General features: G+C 36.4%; 1 protein-coding gene across 6 annotated transcripts in view; it reads right to left on the bottom strand.

Annotated features, from left to right (window-relative positions):
- The window catches only part of LOC100894091 (USP6 N-terminal-like protein), an 84,743-nt gene that overhangs the window by 48,071 nt on the left and 15,640 nt on the right, over window positions 1-21,032 (bottom strand). For 5 of the 6 annotated variants that reach the window (XM_030988017.1, XM_030988016.1, XM_030988019.1 and 2 more), the window contains exons 3-6: window positions 11,429-11,502; window positions 4,504-4,589; window positions 3,737-3,766; window positions 1,749-1,788 (exon numbers count right to left, since the gene is read on the bottom strand). In XM_030988017.1, the coding sequence (XP_030843877.1) occupies window positions 1,749-1,788; window positions 3,737-3,766; window positions 4,504-4,589; window positions 11,429-11,502 (230 nt within the window). The remainder of the gene's footprint in view (window positions 1-1,748; window positions 1,789-3,736; window positions 3,767-4,503; window positions 4,590-11,428; window positions 11,503-21,032) is intronic. The other variant, XM_030988018.1, reaches the window with a different exon arrangement.

Here is a 21,032-nt window from a genome sequence, read left to right as displayed (position 1 = left end):
TGGTAAATTTGTTTCTCTCATGGTCTGTGAGAGATATAGGGTAGTCCCATATACATCTTTCTGTGTTTAGTGCTTGTAACTTTACGAAGAATGGGCCAAATTTCTTATCATTTTGATGATTCCAGAACCTTGCAGATGCTAGATGCTAGATGACCAACCTTTTCTGATCGATTCCACAACGTTTCTTTCACAATGCAATCGCATGACCATAACTGGTCTTTACCTTTAAATCACTCTATAGCTAGACTGCATAACTAACTCACTTTCAACTCTACACAAATGTTGATATTGGTGGGGTGGAGGAAAGAAATACTCTGCTGCCCTCTTGTGCAAAAAACAGCACAACTTTCAGGAAGTTACTGATTCTATTCTAAAAAACTTCTGAGCAATTCCTGAACTTTAATAACTACATTCATCAACTTCAGTCAGGAATGGAGCACAAGAATACTCTACTGCCCTCTTGTGTTGAAAGACAGCACAAAGCTTTTCAGGAAGTTTCTACATTAAAACTAAATGCACTTTTCTTTCAGCAAACAACAGTTTAATACTGCCACAAGTGGAGGAAAGGAGTACTCTGCTGCCCTCTTTAATATGCTAAAGGACAGCAGAGCTTTCAGGAAGTTCCTGAATTAAAATCGCTTCTGAAAAATGTATTGAACTTCTACAACTTTTCATTTATCAACTACTGTCAAAAGTAGAGCAAAGAAAGTCTCTGCTGCCCTCTTGTGTTGAAAAACAGCACACAGCTTTCAGGAAGTTTCTGCATTTTAACTACATGTAATCAATATTATTTCTGAAAACAAGTTATGTTGGGAGATTTTATAAAGGGGAAATTCCTTTCATAAAAATCCTGGGAGCTTATCAAACCAGTCAAAGGATGTGCCAAATTTGTCTTGAATCATAGTGAATTCATAACATTCCTGTAACAGCCCACTGACCTGCAACCAATCGAGTCTTTCCTCACAAAGGAAGGTTTAAACTATCCACTATGTTGATCCTAATACTGCTTAATATAAGCCATTATTTTCCAGATCAATGGTTCGAGGGCAAATTCAGGAGTTGTCAGAATTTGTGTAAAGCCACAACCAGATTCTATTTCTGTGGATTATGAACTCATCAACTGATTATCGCAATCATCGTAATATAAGAATTATTTTATGAAAACATAATAGAAAACAAATCTATGGTGCCCCATTATGATCAGTGTGGTCTCAACCTGCACTGCACGACCTGGTGACACTGTCTGTGGGCGACATGCAACACTTATATATACTTAAAGAGATATCAACATGGAACATTACTTGCTGGAAGTATTTTCACACATTGTTAAATTCAAAAAAATAACTGCTTATAATTTACGACCTCAATCTGGAGGAAGTCACATTTATAAAATAGCATTTATTTTGATGTTTCTGCCAAAATTTAGTCATAGGAAGATAGTGGAGTGGCCTTTGGGCAAGACTAGTCTGCAAGCACAGGCTCTTGGTCGTAGAGCCTTGAGCAGAGCCTAGCTCTGTCTGTCTCTGGCTGTATCCGGAGCAGCTATAGTACAGAACCTATAGGGTGCAGTAAAACGTGCGGTCGATTGACACAGTCTTTTAGTCCATCCAGAAACACTTTTTAATACACACAATGACTGCCTAGGGTTTGTGCCTGTAAACTAGAACAAAGTCATCACACAAAGCCATGCAGGTAATGTCCTTTTTTGGCAAGAATTTATTTGCAAGAATAAAAAGGAAAATGCTTACCTTTTTCTCCTCCTCATCAAAATCTGGGAGCTCATTCTCACTGAAAAATAAAGAAAAATTATGAAGGTATTACAATCATTGCTCTTTCAAATTTACATCAACTCTAGTTCTGGTAACATTTCCTTGATTAAGACGAATGCCTGTGACATCAGGGCACCAAAATCCTATGTACAAACCCCCAAATGTCATTGCTGATTCAACTCCAGTTTTGGTAACACGACAACCCACTGCATGCAACCCACCCCTAAATCTTTGACAAAAAACACCCCTGTAATTTTTGTTAATAGGTGATAATAATACAAATGTATAATCTTTGATATATTTCTGAATTGTATATAATAGTGCTGTGTTATATTACCATTGTTATATTGTTATATTGCTTTTGTACTTTAATAGTTTTGTTTGTATTATAGTGTAAATATCTGAGTACTTTGTAAAACAGACAATATCAGCCTTGAGCTGCATGTTTGTGTGTTTTTTTTTCAATAAATCAATTCGATTCAACTCAATACAATGTATGAATATATATATATTTTACATGCAATTGAAAGTTGTAAATTGGTTTCACTTTGATTAATCACTGATGCCTCCCTTGTTATAACCATGATGAAAGTATATATACAATTAGACCGAAAGCTTCAGTCTCTATAATCGTCGGTTGTTCCACTGAGACTACGTCTGGCTCCACTAGACCTCCGGTTATAGAGACTGAACGACTGCCTATGCCAGCCTGTGTTGAACTTATTCCGCTAGATTTTAGCCGCTAGGCCCCTCCCACAAACTTGCCACGGCCGTATTGTTATGCCCCAAAATCCCCCAAAATGTCATTTTACCTCGTTCATTTCCAATTTTAAATTAGGCCTAGGCTATAATACATCGGTTCCACTTACTAACTGGATTGATATAATCCGTTTAATGGTCCCTTTTAAGGAAATTATCGGTCAAAATCGACATCCATGTTGAAAATCTTGCAAGCCGTGTTAAACTCTCGCTGCCGTCAATCTCATCCCTTCTAGTCTACGCCGAAGGCAAAATGATTATGAAGGAAAAACTGTGCGCCATCTACACGTTCGTAATGGCATTATCACAGTTTTTCCTTCATAATCATTTTGCCTTCGGCGTAGACTAGAAGGGATGAGATTGACGGCAGCGAGAGTTTAACACGGCTTGCAAGATTTTCAACATGGATGTCGATTTTGACCGATAAATTTCCTTAAAAGGGACCATTAAACGGATTATATCAATCCAGTTAGTAAGTGGAACCGATGTATTATAGCCTAGGCCTAATTTAAAATTGGAAATGAACGAGGTAAAATGACATTTTGGGGGATTTTGGGGCATAACAATACGGCCGTGGCAAGTTTGTGGGAGGGGCCTAGCGGCTAAAATCTAGCGGAATAAGTTCAACACAGGCTGGCATAGGCGATCGTTCTGTCTCTATAACCGGAGGTCTAGTGGAGCCAGACGTAGTCTCAGTGGAACAACCGACGATTATAGAGACTGAAGCTTTCGGTCTAATATACAATGTACCTGTAGAGTATATCATCTAGTGCAAGAGATACATGTAGCTGTGAAAAATAGTCAATGAGACACCTAGCTTCACCGAGTCATTGATATAATAATAATAGTATGGTTATTTATATAGCGCCGGTATCTGTCAGGTTTTGACACTCATGGCGCTTTACACATATTACCCTGGTTGTAGCCGAGCTGCCCAAGTAGCTAGCGCTCAAGCATATCAGGTACCCATTTACACCTGGGTGGAGAGGGGCAAACGTACATGTAGATTAACGTCTTGCCAAAGGACATTAGTGCCGCGTGGGACTTGAACCCGTACCTTGTGATCTGCAGTCGGGTGACTTATCCACTAGTCCACAACACCTCTACTATATAGATAGCATTACATAAAAGTGTATGTATGGGACAAGGTATAAGAAGTGGGTGATAAATTAGGGTGCAACCATCATAAACCTTGTACATGTTCGTACCTGCCATTGCTGTACACATCTACGTAGTTCCTGGTAGGAAAATCAAGAGTCTATTTACAATTTGGACTATGAAAATAGGGTAATAAGAGAAGTGAACAAACAAATTTTTGAGAAAATGTGGTGGTCTTTTGTGTATTTGTGAATCATACTGTAAATGTATGCATGTATATTTCATTTAACTAAGAATCGTTTTTATCTTTTATTGTATGAGTGAGCTTAATAATACCTTAGTCAAACCAAAAAACTGACTATATACAATTACCAACTCCAAACCGTTCAATTCTTTGCCACTGGAGGCAATATATATTTTCAGCTCTCAATCTTGTGAGGTAAATAGTACATCAAACTATAAAGCACATTTCCCATGACTCTTTTGTGAGTATAAGACAAAGAATATTACAATGATAAACAGTTTGGAGTCACAACTAGACAAGTGTTATTATTCTGCCCTCCCCCTTAAAATAACAACAAATTGGGCTACATTAAGCACAGGATGTCCTGTCGGTATGATAATAGTTTAAGCACATTTCACTTCCATACAATGATCCTGTCTCTTTGGGAGCAATGAGGGTTTTTCCCTAGTATTGACAGGAGCATTGTTTAAACTGTCAATGTCCAGTCCAAAGATTCATACCAAGAAAGGATTGAATCATGAAAAAAAAGAAAAAACAGAAAAACAGACAAAAAGGATGAAAACCAGGGAGGAAGAGAAGGTAAAGTTGGAGATATTTCATTCATGCACAAATTTCTGGTTTTATTATACTTACTGGCAGAATCCATATCTATCAGTGACTCTGTAGATAATGAATGAAGCGTCCTCCCAAGGATCTATCTTTTGTCCTTTGTCTCTTCCCTGGGGACAAAAAAACAAACAAAAACATTTGAAAATACAATTCAATGGCAATAATCATTATTATCCATTGCCTATTATTTCTTGTAAGGGGCTCTTTCAAATTACAGATGTATAAAATAAAAAGAGTATTAAACATAAGGCCCACGTACCAATGATTTATTCAAACCTGGGACCTGTTTCACAAAGCCTTTTTTCGATGACAAATGACAAAAATCAGTGACAAATCTGCTGATAACCAATCAGTAGCAAGGATTTCAGTAGCTTATAACAAAGCCTGTCATTTGTCACTGATGACAAGTTTTGTGAAACAGGTCCCTGATGTTGGGTCTGAGTTGTGTTTAACAAAGGGAAAACTTAGCAAATAAAGTACATGTACATGTATGGTCTATCTTCATTTATTCATCTCAACATTAGACCAAGCTTCGACCCACTGCCAAGTTAATCTTTCTACTATTTTGTAACTTTAAAAGAGATACCGGTATATACTTTAAAAGAGATACCGGTATATACTTTAAAAGAGATACCGGTATATACTTTAAAGGCCCACTGCACTACTTGTAGCTACTTGCGCCCTCTATGTAACAAACGATGCCTAATCGGTGACCATTGGTCCCCCATGATCCTCTTTTTCTTATGTTAACTGAGAGCTGAGTTGATGAGATAACCACCTGTCCAGTGACCTTGCAGGGCAGTCTAATCCCTCCTGTAAACTACGGCAGATAAGCTTTAAAAGAGATACCGGTATATACTTTAAAAGAGATACCGGTATATAATTTTGTATGAATGTATACTAAGGCTGTGCACAACAGTGTAATGAGGTACCCGAGTACACTCCCAGGCTCACAGGCGAATACTCGAGTATTCGGACGCCATATTTTTTTATATATTTTTTTGAATTTTTTTGAATTTTTTTGAATTTTTTTGAATTTTTTTGATTTTTTTTGAATTTTTTTGATTTTTTTTGAATTTTTGGATTTTTGGATTTTTAGGTGGTCTGTCGTTTTCGACAGATCACCTATTGTTTTCGTCAGAATTTTCTTTCTTTATTTATTTATTATTATTATTATTTATTAGGTGGTCTGTCAACGACAGATCACCTATTGTTTTCGTCAGAATTTTCTTTCTTTATTATTATTATTATTATTATTATTTATTTTTATTTATTTTCACACTTTTTTGTTAACAGGATAACTCAAGATCAGTTTAGTCAATTTCGTTCAATTTTGGCACAGTCATAGGTCATTGTCATGAGACGTTAGAGTAACATTTTCAAGGTCATCAAGTTTTCATGACGTCATCCAGGCGCCATTTTGTGTTTTTTTTGGTACTTTTTACTCATGATCATATCTTCATAACGGAAAGGCATTTCTCATTCATATTTATCACGATTAAGGTCAATATCCGTCCGGTCAATTTCAGGTCAGAAAACGTGCGCGCATGCGTACGTCCGCGCGTCATCGCGCGCGCAAAAAATAAAAATGCTCCAAATCGTCTCAAATTTTTTTTGCATACGTTTCAGGCCATTTTAAGCATTTTGCAAAAAACGCGCGCACGCACATGCGCGCGCGTTTTCGCGCGTAATGGCATTTTGCAACAAAAAATCGCCAAATTTTTTATGTCATCATATTTGGCACATTTTTTCAAGCATTTTGATACCTTGATCACCTTTTTCTGACCATTAATAACAGAATGAGCGTCCGTTTAAGATAATTTCCGTGCGTGCGAGCTCTTGTAATACATAGCATACATGGGCAAAAACATGCCTATACAAAATCCATTGTAGCGCTTTAGGATGGAAGATGAACCCAATTTTGTTTTCATATTTTGATAGAGTATGAATTGGAGATATGATTTCATGTCTCATTTGACCCTCAATTAACTCATGACGTCATCATAATGGCCTCCCAACTCAAAATTTCAATTTGCATATTATGACGTCAGCAGATTTCTTGAAAATTGATTGCATCTCTGTAAATATTGATCAATTTTCATCCAAATTTTGATATGTTTTAGCTGAGACAATTCCCTACAGATGCAGTAGACACAAATTTTCATTTTGACGAAAGCATCATGGCGTATTTTTGCGATTAAAGGAGGCATGTCAATTGTTTACATTTTGCGTGTATTCTCTATGGGACATGACTTTTTCTCAAAACTGGATTCTACATCCTGTCTTTTGCGAGCAATATCTCCGTCGTTTTAGCTTTGTTTACGCTGAACTTTGAGTATGTTGTAGCTGAGACAATAAGCTATCACAAGTGTGCCCTTTATTTTTCGATCAGATGCCGGGATCATCCTCATATTTCAATTACAAAGTGGGATTTGTGCATTCCATTTTCCGTTTACGTGTAATCTCTATGGGAAATGTTTTGGTATATCGGTAACGCACTTGACTTCCGACCTCGAGGTCCCTGGTTCGAGTCCGGGCGTCTCCAACAATTTTTTTTCTTCACTTTTTTTTCTTTTTGACCATTCACTCTACCATCTCCTTTGAATATTAAAACACGTACCATCGCAAATAATGTAATAAACAACCATATTTACTTTATTATTACCCTATTATCAATAGATCCATTACTTTTTGCGTGTAATCCTTATTGGAGATGACTTTTTCTCAAATCTGGATTCTACATTCTTGTCTTTTGCGAGCAATATCGCCGTTATTTCGGCTTGATTTTTGTTGATTTTTTAGTATGTTGTAGCTGAGACTATATACTATCTAAATGTTCTCTCATTTTTTTCAGTCTGATGTCATCGTGGTCTGTTGATGATAATCATCAACATCATCATGATCATCATCATCATCATCGTCATCACCATTACTATCAAGATCATCATCATCATCATGATCATCATTGTTTACATGTCTATATAACTTCTCCCTTTCTCAATATAGTAAATATTATAATCTATCATAAGACTTGAAGACAGACCACCTAATTCGTCCCCATGACGAATTAAATGTCTAGTTTTTATTTCTCCCCGTTTTTTGTTCATCGGTTAACTCAAGATCGGTTGTGTCAATTTATTTCAATATTGACACAGTCATAGGTCATTGTCATGAGACGTGACAGTAACCTTTTCAAGGTCATCAGGTCATCATGACGTCATCCAGGCGCCATTTTGTGAAATCACGTTATCCATCATATCTTCATGATGCATAAGCAAAGGTCATTCATATTCATATCACATATATTTCAGGTCAAGGGTCAACAAGTCATGTCATCAAAGGTCACATAAACGTCATGACGCGCACGTACGCGCGCGTCAAAATTTTAAAATGCTCAAAATTACTTAACTATTAAAGGAGAGTACGAATCAGGTCATTTTAAGCATTTCAAAATTTTCCGTCCGTAAGTGTCACCGCGCGCGTTGCGCGCACTCATAACGCGCGGAAAAGGTCAAATTCAAATTGTTTACATGATTTAGATTCCTCTTACCGTAAATGACAATTTACATTAATTTCAGTCACTCTTGACCTTTCATAAGGCCGTGAGCGCGCGTCAAAGTTCAAAATCCGCGCGTGCTGCTATGGGCAATATAATGCAAATTTGATCAAAAACATCCCATTTTAAAAATCAAAATAGCTCTTCAGATAGTCAATTGACCCCAACTTTTATATCATGGTTAGAAAAAGCATGACATGGAGATATGATTTCATGTGTCATTTGACCCTCAATTAACTCATGACGTCATCATAATGGCCTCCAAACTCAATATTTTAATTTGCATATTATGACGTCAGAAGATTTTTAGAAAATTGATTGTATCTCTGTAAATATTGATCAATTTTCTTTAAAATTTTGATATGTTCTACCTGAGAATATTCTCTACAAATACAGTCACCATGTTATTTCATTTTGACAATGGCATCATGGCGTATTTTTGCGATTAAAGGAGGCATGTCAATTTTTCACATTTTGCGTGTATTCTCTATGGGACATGACTTTTTCTCAAACTGGATTCTACATTCTCGTCTTTCGCGAGCAATATCTCCGTCGTTTGATCTTTGTTTACGCTGAGCTTTGAGTATGTTGTAGCTGAGAGAATAAGCTATCACAGGTGTGCCCTTTATTTTTCGATCAGATGCCGGGATCATGCTTATATTTCACTTACAAAGTGGGATTTGATAATTCCATTTTCCGTTTACGTGTAATCTCTATGGGAAATGTTTTGGTATATCGGTAACGTACTTGACTTCCGACCTCGAGGTCCCTGGTTCGAGTCCGGGCGTCTCCAACAATTTTTTTTCTTCACTTTTTTTCTTTTTGACCTTTCAATCTACCATCTCCTTTGAATATTTAAACACGTACAATCGCAAATAATGTAATAAACAACCATATTTACTTTATTATTACCCTATTATCACTAGATACATTACTTTTGGCGTGTAATCCTTATGGGAGATGACTTTTTCTCAAATCTGGATTCTACATTCTTGTCTTTTGCGAGCAATATCGCCGTTATTTCGGCTTGGTTTTTGTTGATTTTTGAGTATGTTGGAGCTGAGACTATACGCTATCTAAATATTCTCTAATTTTATTCAGTCTGATGTCATGATGATCATCATTGTTTACATGTCTACATGTACATAACTTCTCCCTTTCTCAATATAGTAAATATTATAATCTCTCATAAGACTTGAAAACAGACCACCTAATTCGTCCCCATGACGAATTAAATTTCTAGTTATTATTATTATTATTTATTTTTATTTCTCCCCGTTTTTTGTTCATCGGTTAACTCAAGATCGGTTGTGTTAATTTCTTTCAATTTTGACACAGTCATAGGTCATTGTCATGAGACGTGACAGTAACCTTTTCAACGTCATCAGGTCATCATGACGTCATCCAGGCGCCATTTTGTGAAATCACGTTATCCATCATATCTTCATGATGCGTTATCAAAGGTCATTCATATTAATATCACATATACTTCAGGTTAAGGGTCAACAGGTCATGTCATCAAAGGTCACATAAAGGTCATGACGCGCGTCAAAATTTAAAATTGCTCAAAATCACTAAACTATTAAACGAGAGTACGAACCAGGTCATTTTAAGCATTTCAAAAATGTCCGTCCGTAAGTGTCCCCGCGCGCGGTGTGCGCGCTCACAGCGCGCGGAAAAGGTCAAATTCAAAAAGTTTACATGATTTGGATTCCTCTTAACGTAATTGACAATTTACATTAATTTCAGTCACTCTTCATATTTCATAAGGCCGTGAGCGTGCGTCAAAGTTCAAAATCCGCGCGTACTGCTATGGGCAATATAGTGCAAATTTGATCAAAAACATGCCATTTTAAAAATCGAAATAGCTCTTCAGATAGTCCATTGACCCCCAATTTTTATATCATGGTTGGAGAAAGCATGAGTTGGAGATATGATTTTATACCACCCTGACTCGTACAAAGTGAAATAAAGTCATCATATTGGCATCTAAACTCAAATAAATGTATTTTGTTGATGACGTCATTTTTGTATTTGTTTATTTGAGATTATCTCACTTATCGGTGATCGATTTTCTCCCAGATTTTGATATGTAGTAGCTGAGATAATTCTCTATCAGAAATATGTCATTTATTTTTCATTTATGTGACGTCATCATAGTTAAATATTCCATTAAAGGCGACAATGCATAATTTGTCATATTTGCGTGTTATGTCTATGGGAGGTCACTTTTTTCAAAACATGAATCTGCATGACAAGGTGCTTTGACCAGTATCTCGGTTGTTATTCAACAGTTTTCTCCCAAATTTTAGTATGTTGTAGCTGAGACTATTTGCTATTTAAATATTTCCTTATTTTTTCAATCAGACGTCAGGATCATGCTTGTGCTCATCATCATCATTAACATTATCGTTTTTATCATCATATAACATTATCATTATCATCATCACCTTTACTATCATGATCATCATCATGGTCATCATGATCATCATTGTTTACATGTCTATATAACTTCTCCCATTCTCAATTCTATCATAAGACTTAGACAGAGCACCTTATTCGTCTTCGTGACGAATTAAATTCTAGTTTTTCTTTTTTTTCTTTTTTTGCCACTACCATACCACTCGGCAGTTTCTCAGGTCCCTCGCTGAAAACGCATGCAACTTTACTTTGAGTTGCAGTTGAAGGCGCCGATTTAATAAGAATAATAACAGTAAACAATGCTGTTTTAAAAACCAAAGATGGCAGAATAATCCATTTTCCTCCAAGTCCAAACAGAAATCTGGACATTTGGTCCCAGTTTCTGAAAGGTGAGTTTGACAGTGCTTGAGTTGGGAAACATTTTTACCGACGGTACCATGCCAGCGGACGCTGCTCTCCCTGGCACGGGTAAGCGTGGGCCTGGACATTTTTTTTTTTTTTTTTTTTTTTTTTTTTTAATTTTTTTTTTTTTTGCGGCCGAATATTCGGGTACAAGAAATCGTACCCGAGTAGTTGTCAACCGTGCGGGTACTCGAGCATTCGACTACCCGTCGCAGCCTTAATGTATACACTTCAGCTGAGAAAAGGCTTATACATTAAAATATTGAATGTACATGTAGCTAACTAATGGAAACATCTTTCAAATGCTAATCAGGAACTATTATTATTATATCTATAAACACTTTAAATAGAGATGGTATTTCGTATTAAAGTGCTATATACTGTATATCCGGATATTTACTATTGGGTAAAAAAAGCTTTTGCAAAATAAAAAAATTGTGACTTCATTTTAACTGCATTAAACTTTCATACAACTACCGGTATTCCTTAAACTTATTTTAAAATGTTACGTTTTTTATTGCATGACAATGCCAGAAAAACTTAAAGAGTGAAGAGAATTGATGACGTTACCTTGTCGTATTTGAGTACAATGTCAAGGCGCTCTTTCTGGGCTCTTTGAAGCGCCTCCATTTCTTGTGTTTCCGCTGCCACAAAATGAAAGAAAACAAGAGAAAATTAGTTAGTTCGTAGATGACATCTATCCATCCTTTGAATTTATGTACATGTAAATAAAATGTTCAGTTTTAATTGAAAATTGCTAAAAAGCTGACTTTAAATCTGAAGATTCATCCAATCCCCCACCCCCCAAATCTTGTCTTAATTTCTCCCTGGGAATGCCACTCTTCGGAATCACTCCTGGGGGGGGGGGGCGTTTCACAAAGATTTTAAATCAAACTTAACTCTAAGTTGGACTTAAACATTATGGAGAGCAATTTGTAGCATTAAAATAAAATATATTAAAAAGCGAAAATTTAAGTATTTTAGACTTTTCATAAATTCCACATCAAGAAAACGAAATCTCGCATGATAATAGAAAACATGAACGATTTGAATCAACATTTTATGTCTTTTAAAATAACTTTTACGAAATATTTTCAATAATGCTCATGGCTTTCCATAATTGTAAGTCCAACTTTAGAGATAAGTTCAACTTAGGATCTTTGTGAAACACCCCCCAGGAGTCCTGGCATGTCAAGCATGAAATCCATCTCTAAATTCAGAAGTTATGCATCTCTGATGGTGAGGTGTCTGAAGATTCATTCAATCCCCCACCCCCAAATCTCATCTTGATTTCTCCCTAGGAATGCCACTCTTCGGAATCACTCCTGGCATGTCAAGCATGAAATCCATCTCTAAATTCAGAAGTTGAGCATCTCTGACGGTGAGGTGTCAAGAGTCATTCCCAACAACTTCCGGCATTCAACGAGCCTTTCGTCACTGGATAGCATTGCATTTCCTCATCGAGGTGCAGGTATATAAGACCCGTTCTCATTAGACCATTTCTCAAAATAGCCAACGGAAGCCTCATTTACATGTGATGCGGTAACCCAGCCAACAAGAAATAAACAGAACCAGCAACATGAAATAACAACAACAAAATAATTGTAGTGGACATCACAATCTGTTATAGACAACGTACATGTACATGTACATGTAAGTAGTGAGTAGACAACGTGAGTAGTTGTTTAAAGGGCCTCTATTACGCATATGATCCTCACGCCACCAGTAATTTATTATCGAAAAATAGTGTTCAGATACATGTACATGTATGACAAGTGCTACAAAATATCAGTATTTTTTTTCCCTCTGTATCTTACCTGCTACCACACAGATTTCACTGAATTTGTGCAGGACCGTAATGGTCTGCATTTGCTTTTCATAAAGATTACGGTATACAACATTGTTACGCTTTTTTTGCATTGATTTACTGCATAACTGAACGAGCCTTTACGTTGCAAAGTGTCCACATGTATGTTTCAGGTTCAATCTTGTTAGGGCTAGTGGAAACACACCTATGGTATGACGTTTAAGGTTGGACCATACCGGTGTACGCATGGGAATTTGGATTGCTGGGTTCCCATCTACTGTACGAGCTTATAAGTCATCACACCGATAAGATTGCATGGGTTCAATCATCTACCTGTACACTGTAATTCTACATGCATATGCACAAGTGTTGGAGCTACCTGTGTAGAGGTGCTTCGGGCCAACAGTGGCTGCTGGTGTATTGATCAACGATTATTTATTGATATTGTCACATTTCACATTAATAAACATCTTCAAAGGGGGAGTACATTTACATGAAACTGATTCACAAACATAGAAATGTCCTATACATGTGTATGTAAAGTACATGTTTTGAGGTAATAAAATGAAATATTCACAAAATTGACACACCTTTCTCTCATGCCCCCCCCCCCAAAAAAAAAAAATCTCAGCTTTCACAAAATTCAGTTTAATCATAATGAAGTATAATAGCAATTCTCTGAGATGTTGCTATGTAACTAAAGCCTAAGACAAGCAGACCATTGAATAATTACATCTGAAAACAAGTTGGATGCATCTAAAATCACAAGAAACCTCACTAATGTTGATATGCAAGTATTAGCCTGAGGTAGGCAAAGACCATTTACCTATGAATTAGCTTTAATCAGATGACAAAGTATCTTATATCAACAATCCAAAGCCTATATGTGATGTTGCTATACCAGGAAATCTTAGGCAATTACAGTTAATTAACCAATCTAAATTAGTCATTCTGCATAAAAATCTCTACAACTGCAATAAAAAGAAAAACCCAGATATGCCATCTTGATATACCAGGAAAACCTTGGACAAGCATACATGTACATGTACATGTAGATCATTAGTGTCCATCATCCTTGAATGTAAACACGTAATCAAAAGAAAACATTCAATGTCAACCTACGTGATACTTGAGGTAGTGCTTCGATACTCTCATACTCAACGACGCTGAAGTCAACGAACTTGCGATAAATCCCTTGAAAGAAGGTACCAACACGGGTCAACATCCTATGGCAATGCCTGACATATCACCACCCATCTTTCGTGCGTGATTCAAAACAATCAGCATCTCAAAACAATCAAGTACGGCACATAGCATCATTACAGATCAGCGCAATTGCGTTCGGTCAAAACTCAAAACTACAGAGTAATCCCATAATTATATGTACATGTACATGTACGCCTTTTATTTCCATGGCCAGTATAGATTTTTCAAACGATAATGGTACAGAGAAGCTGCGCATAAAAATCAGAAGCTAAAAATATCGCAGTCCAGACTTCACTCATTCATTCACCCGATATGCAAATGAGCTTTGCGTAATGACGATAGCCAAGTTAACGAGCAAGGTTTCAATGCGATAAAGATCAAGTGACCACCCAAAAATATCTGCTGTTAAAATATGATGGTTCGTTTTCAAACAAAGTTATCTAGTATATTTCCTTCTTTATCAGCATTTATCCAAATTTTAGGAATAAACTTTGAAAACATCAAGAATTACATGATATTTTACATCAATTGTTCGTACTAAACATGTCTTTCTATGCAATCTCTCTGGGTCAAAGGGGTTGAGGAAGGAGCGAGCAAACGAGAATTGACAGAATTGGATTTGGAGGGAGTGTGTCGGGAGGGTGAGTAGGCATACCCGTGATTATTCAGATTTGTCTGGATTTTATTGATTTGTATCTGACACTGGCGTAGCCTCAATCAAGCTCGCATACTAGTAAAATACTTTTTTTAAAGGTTCAAGTCAGGATTAACAGGTGAAAATGACTGTGAAACTTTGCATCTAAATTCCAGCTTAATTACCAGTCAATTAATACTTCCACCCCCCCCCCCCCCCACTCTCCCTCTCTCTCTCTCTCTCTTCACTATTTTTATTCTTCCATTCCCTTTAAAATTGGTATACAATAATATCATTACTGTTATCATTATTTGATTTGGGTAAAGAGTCTGAATAGACACAATTAATATGTTTAATAACGGCAGGTTAGTATTACAATATGTACAGTACATGCATTCACTGACAGAAAAATAAATATAATTATTACATTAAACTGTAATACAAATTTCTTTCTTCAATACGGCTTCCTTCAATATGGCTTCATTTGACTTCATTAAATTGTATGGTTTCCTCACGTGTCATGACATCATCATGAAAAAAACAATAACAGGGATTAAACCTCAAAACCATATTTTGCCTTCATTACTGTACATCTCGTACAGCTAATAAGATACATGTAGGGTCATGAGAAGGACAGAAAATTACATGATTCATCGATGATAATTGTAATTGTTGCAACAGAAATCAAGCTAGAATGTAAGCTTTGCACACTGTAAAGTTGAAGAGTATAATATTCAAAGCTAAACCTTGTGCAAAACTGCAACCAAAAAAAGGAATCATGATGGCAAAAAAGGAATTTCATGCACAAAAAAAAGAAATTCATTAAAACGAAATTTACAACCACGCGCGACACTTCCAATGCAGAAATATCTATTCCTCATCCTGTCATTTACATATTAGGACGTGTAGTTTTTACAATTAGGTAGTTTTTTGTTTTTTGTTGTATTATCAGCATATCATTCTTTTTGAGAATATATGCATTTCACTTTTATTTTCTTTCTTTTTTGTTTTAATACTATTTGTAAATTTGTGCTCTTCATGAAGTTCTCTATTGAAGAGTAGTGATCAGCATTATATGTACAAAAAAATTATTTTATGAAGAAAAAAACAGATAATTCAAGGAAAACGTAATGGTTGACAGCTCTGAATATGTAATTAGAATTAAAATTCTCTTTCAAAAATTGCTTTGTTTATTTTTGAACTGCACATTCTGTGAGCCAACTTGCAATGAAATTCATTGGCTGCTAAGTGCCAACAATGATTATGGAGTAATTAATCAGTTGCCATAGCGATGTCAACATCCTACCAACCAGAGGATTTGTTGTGAATGAACCGAGATGTTGTGGTTTTTGGTTTGAATTTGAGGATTTGAGGGCCTGTTTGTATACTTGCATTTATACTGTAGGAAGATGAATTCCATGGCTGATTAATTGTCCCATAATCATTGTTGGCAGCCAATGGATTACAATGCAACTTGACTCACAGAATGCGCAGTTCAACAAATAAATCTTAGGGATGAGAATGAGGGGACGAACGGATGGTATCATGGTACAAGATTGCAGAGTGCAAGCTCAGACCCTTATTTGAGACTTTACAAGCATAATAATCGTAAAAAAACAAAAATTTGGTACCCAACTGATCACCAATACCGGTAAAGAAGAAAAAACTTTTGACTTTGATGTATTTTTACAAATGTTTCACTTTATAGGATGTACATGGAGCTACACCTCTCACCCTCCCCCTTTTCTCTCTCTCTCTCTCTCTCTCTCTCTCTCTTTCTCTCTCTTCCTCCCTCTCTCTCTCCCTCACCTGCCCCTCCTCTCTCTCCTCTCTTTTTCTATCTTAACCCCTCTCCCCATCCTCTTACCATCCCATCTTCTCTCCCCTTCCCTTCTCCCCCCCCCCCCCCCCCTTTCTCTCTCTCTCTCTCTCTCTCTCTACACTTCCCCCATCCCCTCATCATCCCCTCATCATCCCCTTTTCTATGCCCACCCCAGAAAGGACTCTGCCCCCTAAATAATCAACTTCATTAGATGTCAACTTATAATATACACAGCACGCTTCTAATAATATGTGCATGCATCTGGCGATTTGGATATGGGTCATCACACTTTTTCATTACATTATGATGTCATTCATGTGTACAGAGGGATAGACAAGAGATCCATTGTATATTCCAAACATAGGATAATATTCTACATGTAAAGCATGTTGTAGAGTTTTTGGGGGTAGCCATTTCTGGTCTTCTTTATTTTCTCATAATAATATAATCATTTTCACATTTTCAGCATTTGCCTCCATTTCTGGAGGGATGGTTTTCTAATAATTTCTTCTACTTGTAAATGATAATTCACTAGGCAAAACAAAATATAAAGAAGTCTCTGTTTTGTTCTTTTCTTTTTAAATTCTTTTCCAACAAAGCTTTATCCTTCTTTGAATTAAAATCAATACTACAATGTTGTAGAGTTGAAACACTAAAACAGAATCAGAAATTGTTAATGAACATACCGGTACATGTAAAGTACATACAATAAACATTGTAGTCTACATGTACATGTACCGGTATAAATTACATTTACAACCAAAGTGGAGAAAAAGATGTGGTCTGAACTGCCTGATAACTACCTAACAATATAATAATTAAGTGGCTGGGTGAAGCTTTGGTGTAAGAGCTCCTGTTAGCATCGATTTTAGCAGCTGTCAGAAGCCATCTAGGGTTAGATGAGTTGGTCCCATTCACACAAGAAAAATCATATATTTTATATTTTGACCTACATGTGTATGTATACATTTTGTACAAACACAAATACACATGTATTGTTATTATCACAATGTCAGGAGCCATCTTGGATTATCTGAGTAGCCCTGTTCATATTTGAAAAGTAATCTAGTTTATAAATGTGAATTAATGATGTGTCTCGGAATAATGTTCTTGTTACATGTACCGTCTGCTGCATGCTGGGAGCTGGAATGGTGTTGAATCATTCTCGTTCAACATAAAGTTAACACCCTTCTGGCTGTCATCATAGTGATCATACATGTACAATGTTTATATTGTATGAAACCTCAATGGGAAACAAATTTCTCCATTATTATGAACAATAAAACTTGAATCTTAAAACTTGAATCTTGGATCTTGAATGTGTATTTTGAAAGGCAGGAAACTCATTTTTTTTGTTTACGATATTAGTGTCTATCAGAGGGTCCTGATCCCAAGTATCTTTCATACACAGTACAGTGTGAAAGGGGTCCCTGATCGATGGTTTATCTCTCCTCCTTTCATGTTGGGAATGTCAAGCTAATTTGTCCAGAGTGTTAGAGCTCTACATGACAGGAACACTACTGTAGTTTCCAGATAAGGGCAGGTCCAAGCTATTTGGATTGTGACGTACGGGACATTTAGAGACTTTAAACAAGAAATAACAACAGATGATATTATTTATATGGCTATCTTTTGGTATGAGTCTGTGGCTATTATGGGCTAGTTCATTTGTGGAAAGTTTTAGTTCTGACCAATTTTTTAATTAATTTTAAATGTAATTAATGTGCTGCGTGACGTACGGGACGCTGTGGTCCCGTACGTCACGCAGCACATTAATTACATTTAAAATTAATTAAAAAATTGGTCAGAACTAAAACTTTCCACAAATGAACTAGCCCATAATAGCCACAGACTCATACCAAAAGATAGCTATATAAATAATTTCATCTGTTGTTATTTCTTGTTTAAAGTCTCTAAATGTCCCGTACGTCACAATCCAAATAGCTTGGACCTGCCCATAAAAAAACCTGTCAGTCGCTCCACGTAACGGTGTCTGCACTGTGAGACTATGCTGAAGGCACTGCATACATGTACATGTACATGTACATGTAGGCTCTGTACTTATTTGGCACAGCCCTGCTTAAGTAAATGCTTGAACAGGTCTAAATTAGGAACCTCCCAACGAATGGAAAAAAAAAAAAATGGCTATCAACTAATAAATGTTAAAATGTTTTATTCCAGATACCTGTATTTGTTTTATTCCAGATATTTGTTTTCTAGACTATTTGTACATACAGTACACGTACAGTACCGGTATGTAATTCAAAATTAATTTGACCACTATATTGATTTGCACATAACAGTGTCTGTACTCTGAGACTATGCTGAAGGCACGTTCTTATTTGACACATCCAGTTAATATACATGTAGGTCTATGGTTAAACTGACAGAGCTACACTGTACATATTTTCTAGGCTCTACTCAAGGCTGTAGACATTGTGGTAAAGTATCAAATTAAAGCCTGTGCCTGCAGACTAGTCATATTGGTAGGCCTGTTACCATGTAATGTACATGTATGTGTACACATAGCCCAGCTACCTGCATTCTACATGTAGTATCAATACCGGATAGGGTACACAGCATCAAGGGGATACATTACAGTGAAGAAATTTAAAGAAGGAAAAGCACGGAAAACACTCTAGCTTCTATCAACTAAATGTTTTCAAACAGAGCTCCAAAGAAGATTTATAATCTTCAGATCTTTAGACTTCAGAAAAATCCAATAGCAATACTGAAACACTGACAAAAAACATTGAATTTGTGAGAATACATGTAAGTGCCATCAGAGGGGGACACCAGCAATAAACAACAATAAACAACATCATCCTCATCATAGCATCTACATGTATGTACATGTACATACTGTACACATGTATGCACAGTCCTGCATAAAAGAAAAAAAATCTTTTTATGCAGACTCTTTTAGTTACCTTACATCATAGTACATGCAGCAATGTGTATCGCATCATGGACTCCTAGTGTATTTGTAATTCTTGTCCAAGTAAATCAAAGTTGCGCTTGCCAGTTGTGCTCGCCCGTTGGCACTAATTTCAGTTGCTCCACTTTATATGTAAATTTGATTGGAGATGTACACTGTTTGCACTACACTGCATGAGGCAAATCAATGATGCATTGATCTGGTAAAATTGGGCACGGCCATATATAGGCCTACAGTACATGTGTACAATTGTGCATAGTCTAGAATGCAGCTGAAATTCCAGTAATTACCGTATTTGCCGGCATAAAGGCCGCAGTATTTTTGGAAGAGAAAATATCAAAAAGTCGGGGTGCGGCCTATGCGACGAAAGAGAAAAAAAAATTAAAAAGTAAGTCAAAACCAGCACGAATTTGCACATACATGTATGGGACTAGATCTACGAACGGTACAATAACTATACATTTCCCTCTACATTTCTGGTCTAATCCCTCCTGGCAAAACTAGTACAGACAGGCTTTACTATCATTATTTTCAGTTATTTGCATTAGTTCCTGTTATTTTTCTTAAATAATTTTTGATGTAATTCATGAAAAGGAATTCAGTAGAAATGGTGACTTGCCAAAGGACTTCAGCGATACTGCTTAGAGTCAAAATCAAATTCCTCTCCACTGATACATGTACAAATCTGTACAAATGTATTGTAAACACTCATTCAGATATGATGGAGTAAACAAAAGATCTTTCGCTCTAATATTCACTGAGCTCTGTGTTTTAAACTACAGAAATGTGAAGTGTATTTTATGTACACGTAACGTCATCCATTCATAAAAATCGTCAGTGCCGGCATAGCTGACCAAGGATAACCTCCTAACTATCCTAACCCATAAGATTTCTAATTCTACACATATGTATGTTCTTAAAATATTTCACATACTTGATATATTTCACATACCACATACATGTATATTTCATACATTTCCAAACCCCCACTTGAAATAAATTCTCCACTAAGCACTTAAAAACAGAATGAGCTGATGCATAGTTCCACACTCATCACTAGTGCACTCTGCTCCATTAATTCCCAAACCAAACAATATTTGCCACAAAATGAGGATCCTGTTCGCGCCATCAAGTAGATTATATGGCTCTTAAAACGCCTACAAATATAATTATTTACGTTCAACTGTGCATTAAATGTGTCTCCTTTTTTCTTTTTTTATTCCACAGAAAAGCAATTAACGTAAGAGGAGTGCCACTGGTAACCTTATAACGTTTAAGAGGAAGAGCGGAGTTTAATACTACCATTCCAAATTCTCTCTCTCTCTCTCTCTTCCTTCAGTGTATTAGATGCTAGGTGTATCAAGTCTGTGGCGTAATGTACATTTACATCATACAAGTACATGTACAGGTGAACATTGTGTTAGCTGTATTATGTCTTTGCCCCCTCCCCCACTCCCAACCAAAATAAAACCCCACATACACACACATCCTTGTCCAACACATTCCCTCAAGTCATCAACCCCCACTTCTGTTTTAATTGTTTGTGTTTCTTTGCATTTTTGTATGCCTCTGATAATTATGAAGTGAGAAATGAAACTAATTAATCATCTACACTTCACAATCTACATTCATTCCCTACTGATCACTACCATGTACAGCAACTCCAGACGATCTACATGTAACTTACATACATGTACACCGAGTCAAAGTACTATTCTTACCATACACCTGTAAATGACATTATTTTTGTGTTATTAATCTTTCGCG

The sequence above is a fragment of the Strongylocentrotus purpuratus genome, unplaced genomic scaffold, assembly GCF_000002235.5.
Source record: "Strongylocentrotus purpuratus isolate Spur 01 unplaced genomic scaffold, Spur_5.0 spur5_scaffold_17, whole genome shotgun sequence".
Taxonomy (NCBI): Eukaryota; Metazoa; Echinodermata; class Echinoidea; order Camarodonta; family Strongylocentrotidae; genus Strongylocentrotus; species Strongylocentrotus purpuratus.
The sequence above is the reverse complement of the archived record's forward strand: the minus strand, read 5'-3'. Positions and strand labels throughout refer to the sequence as shown.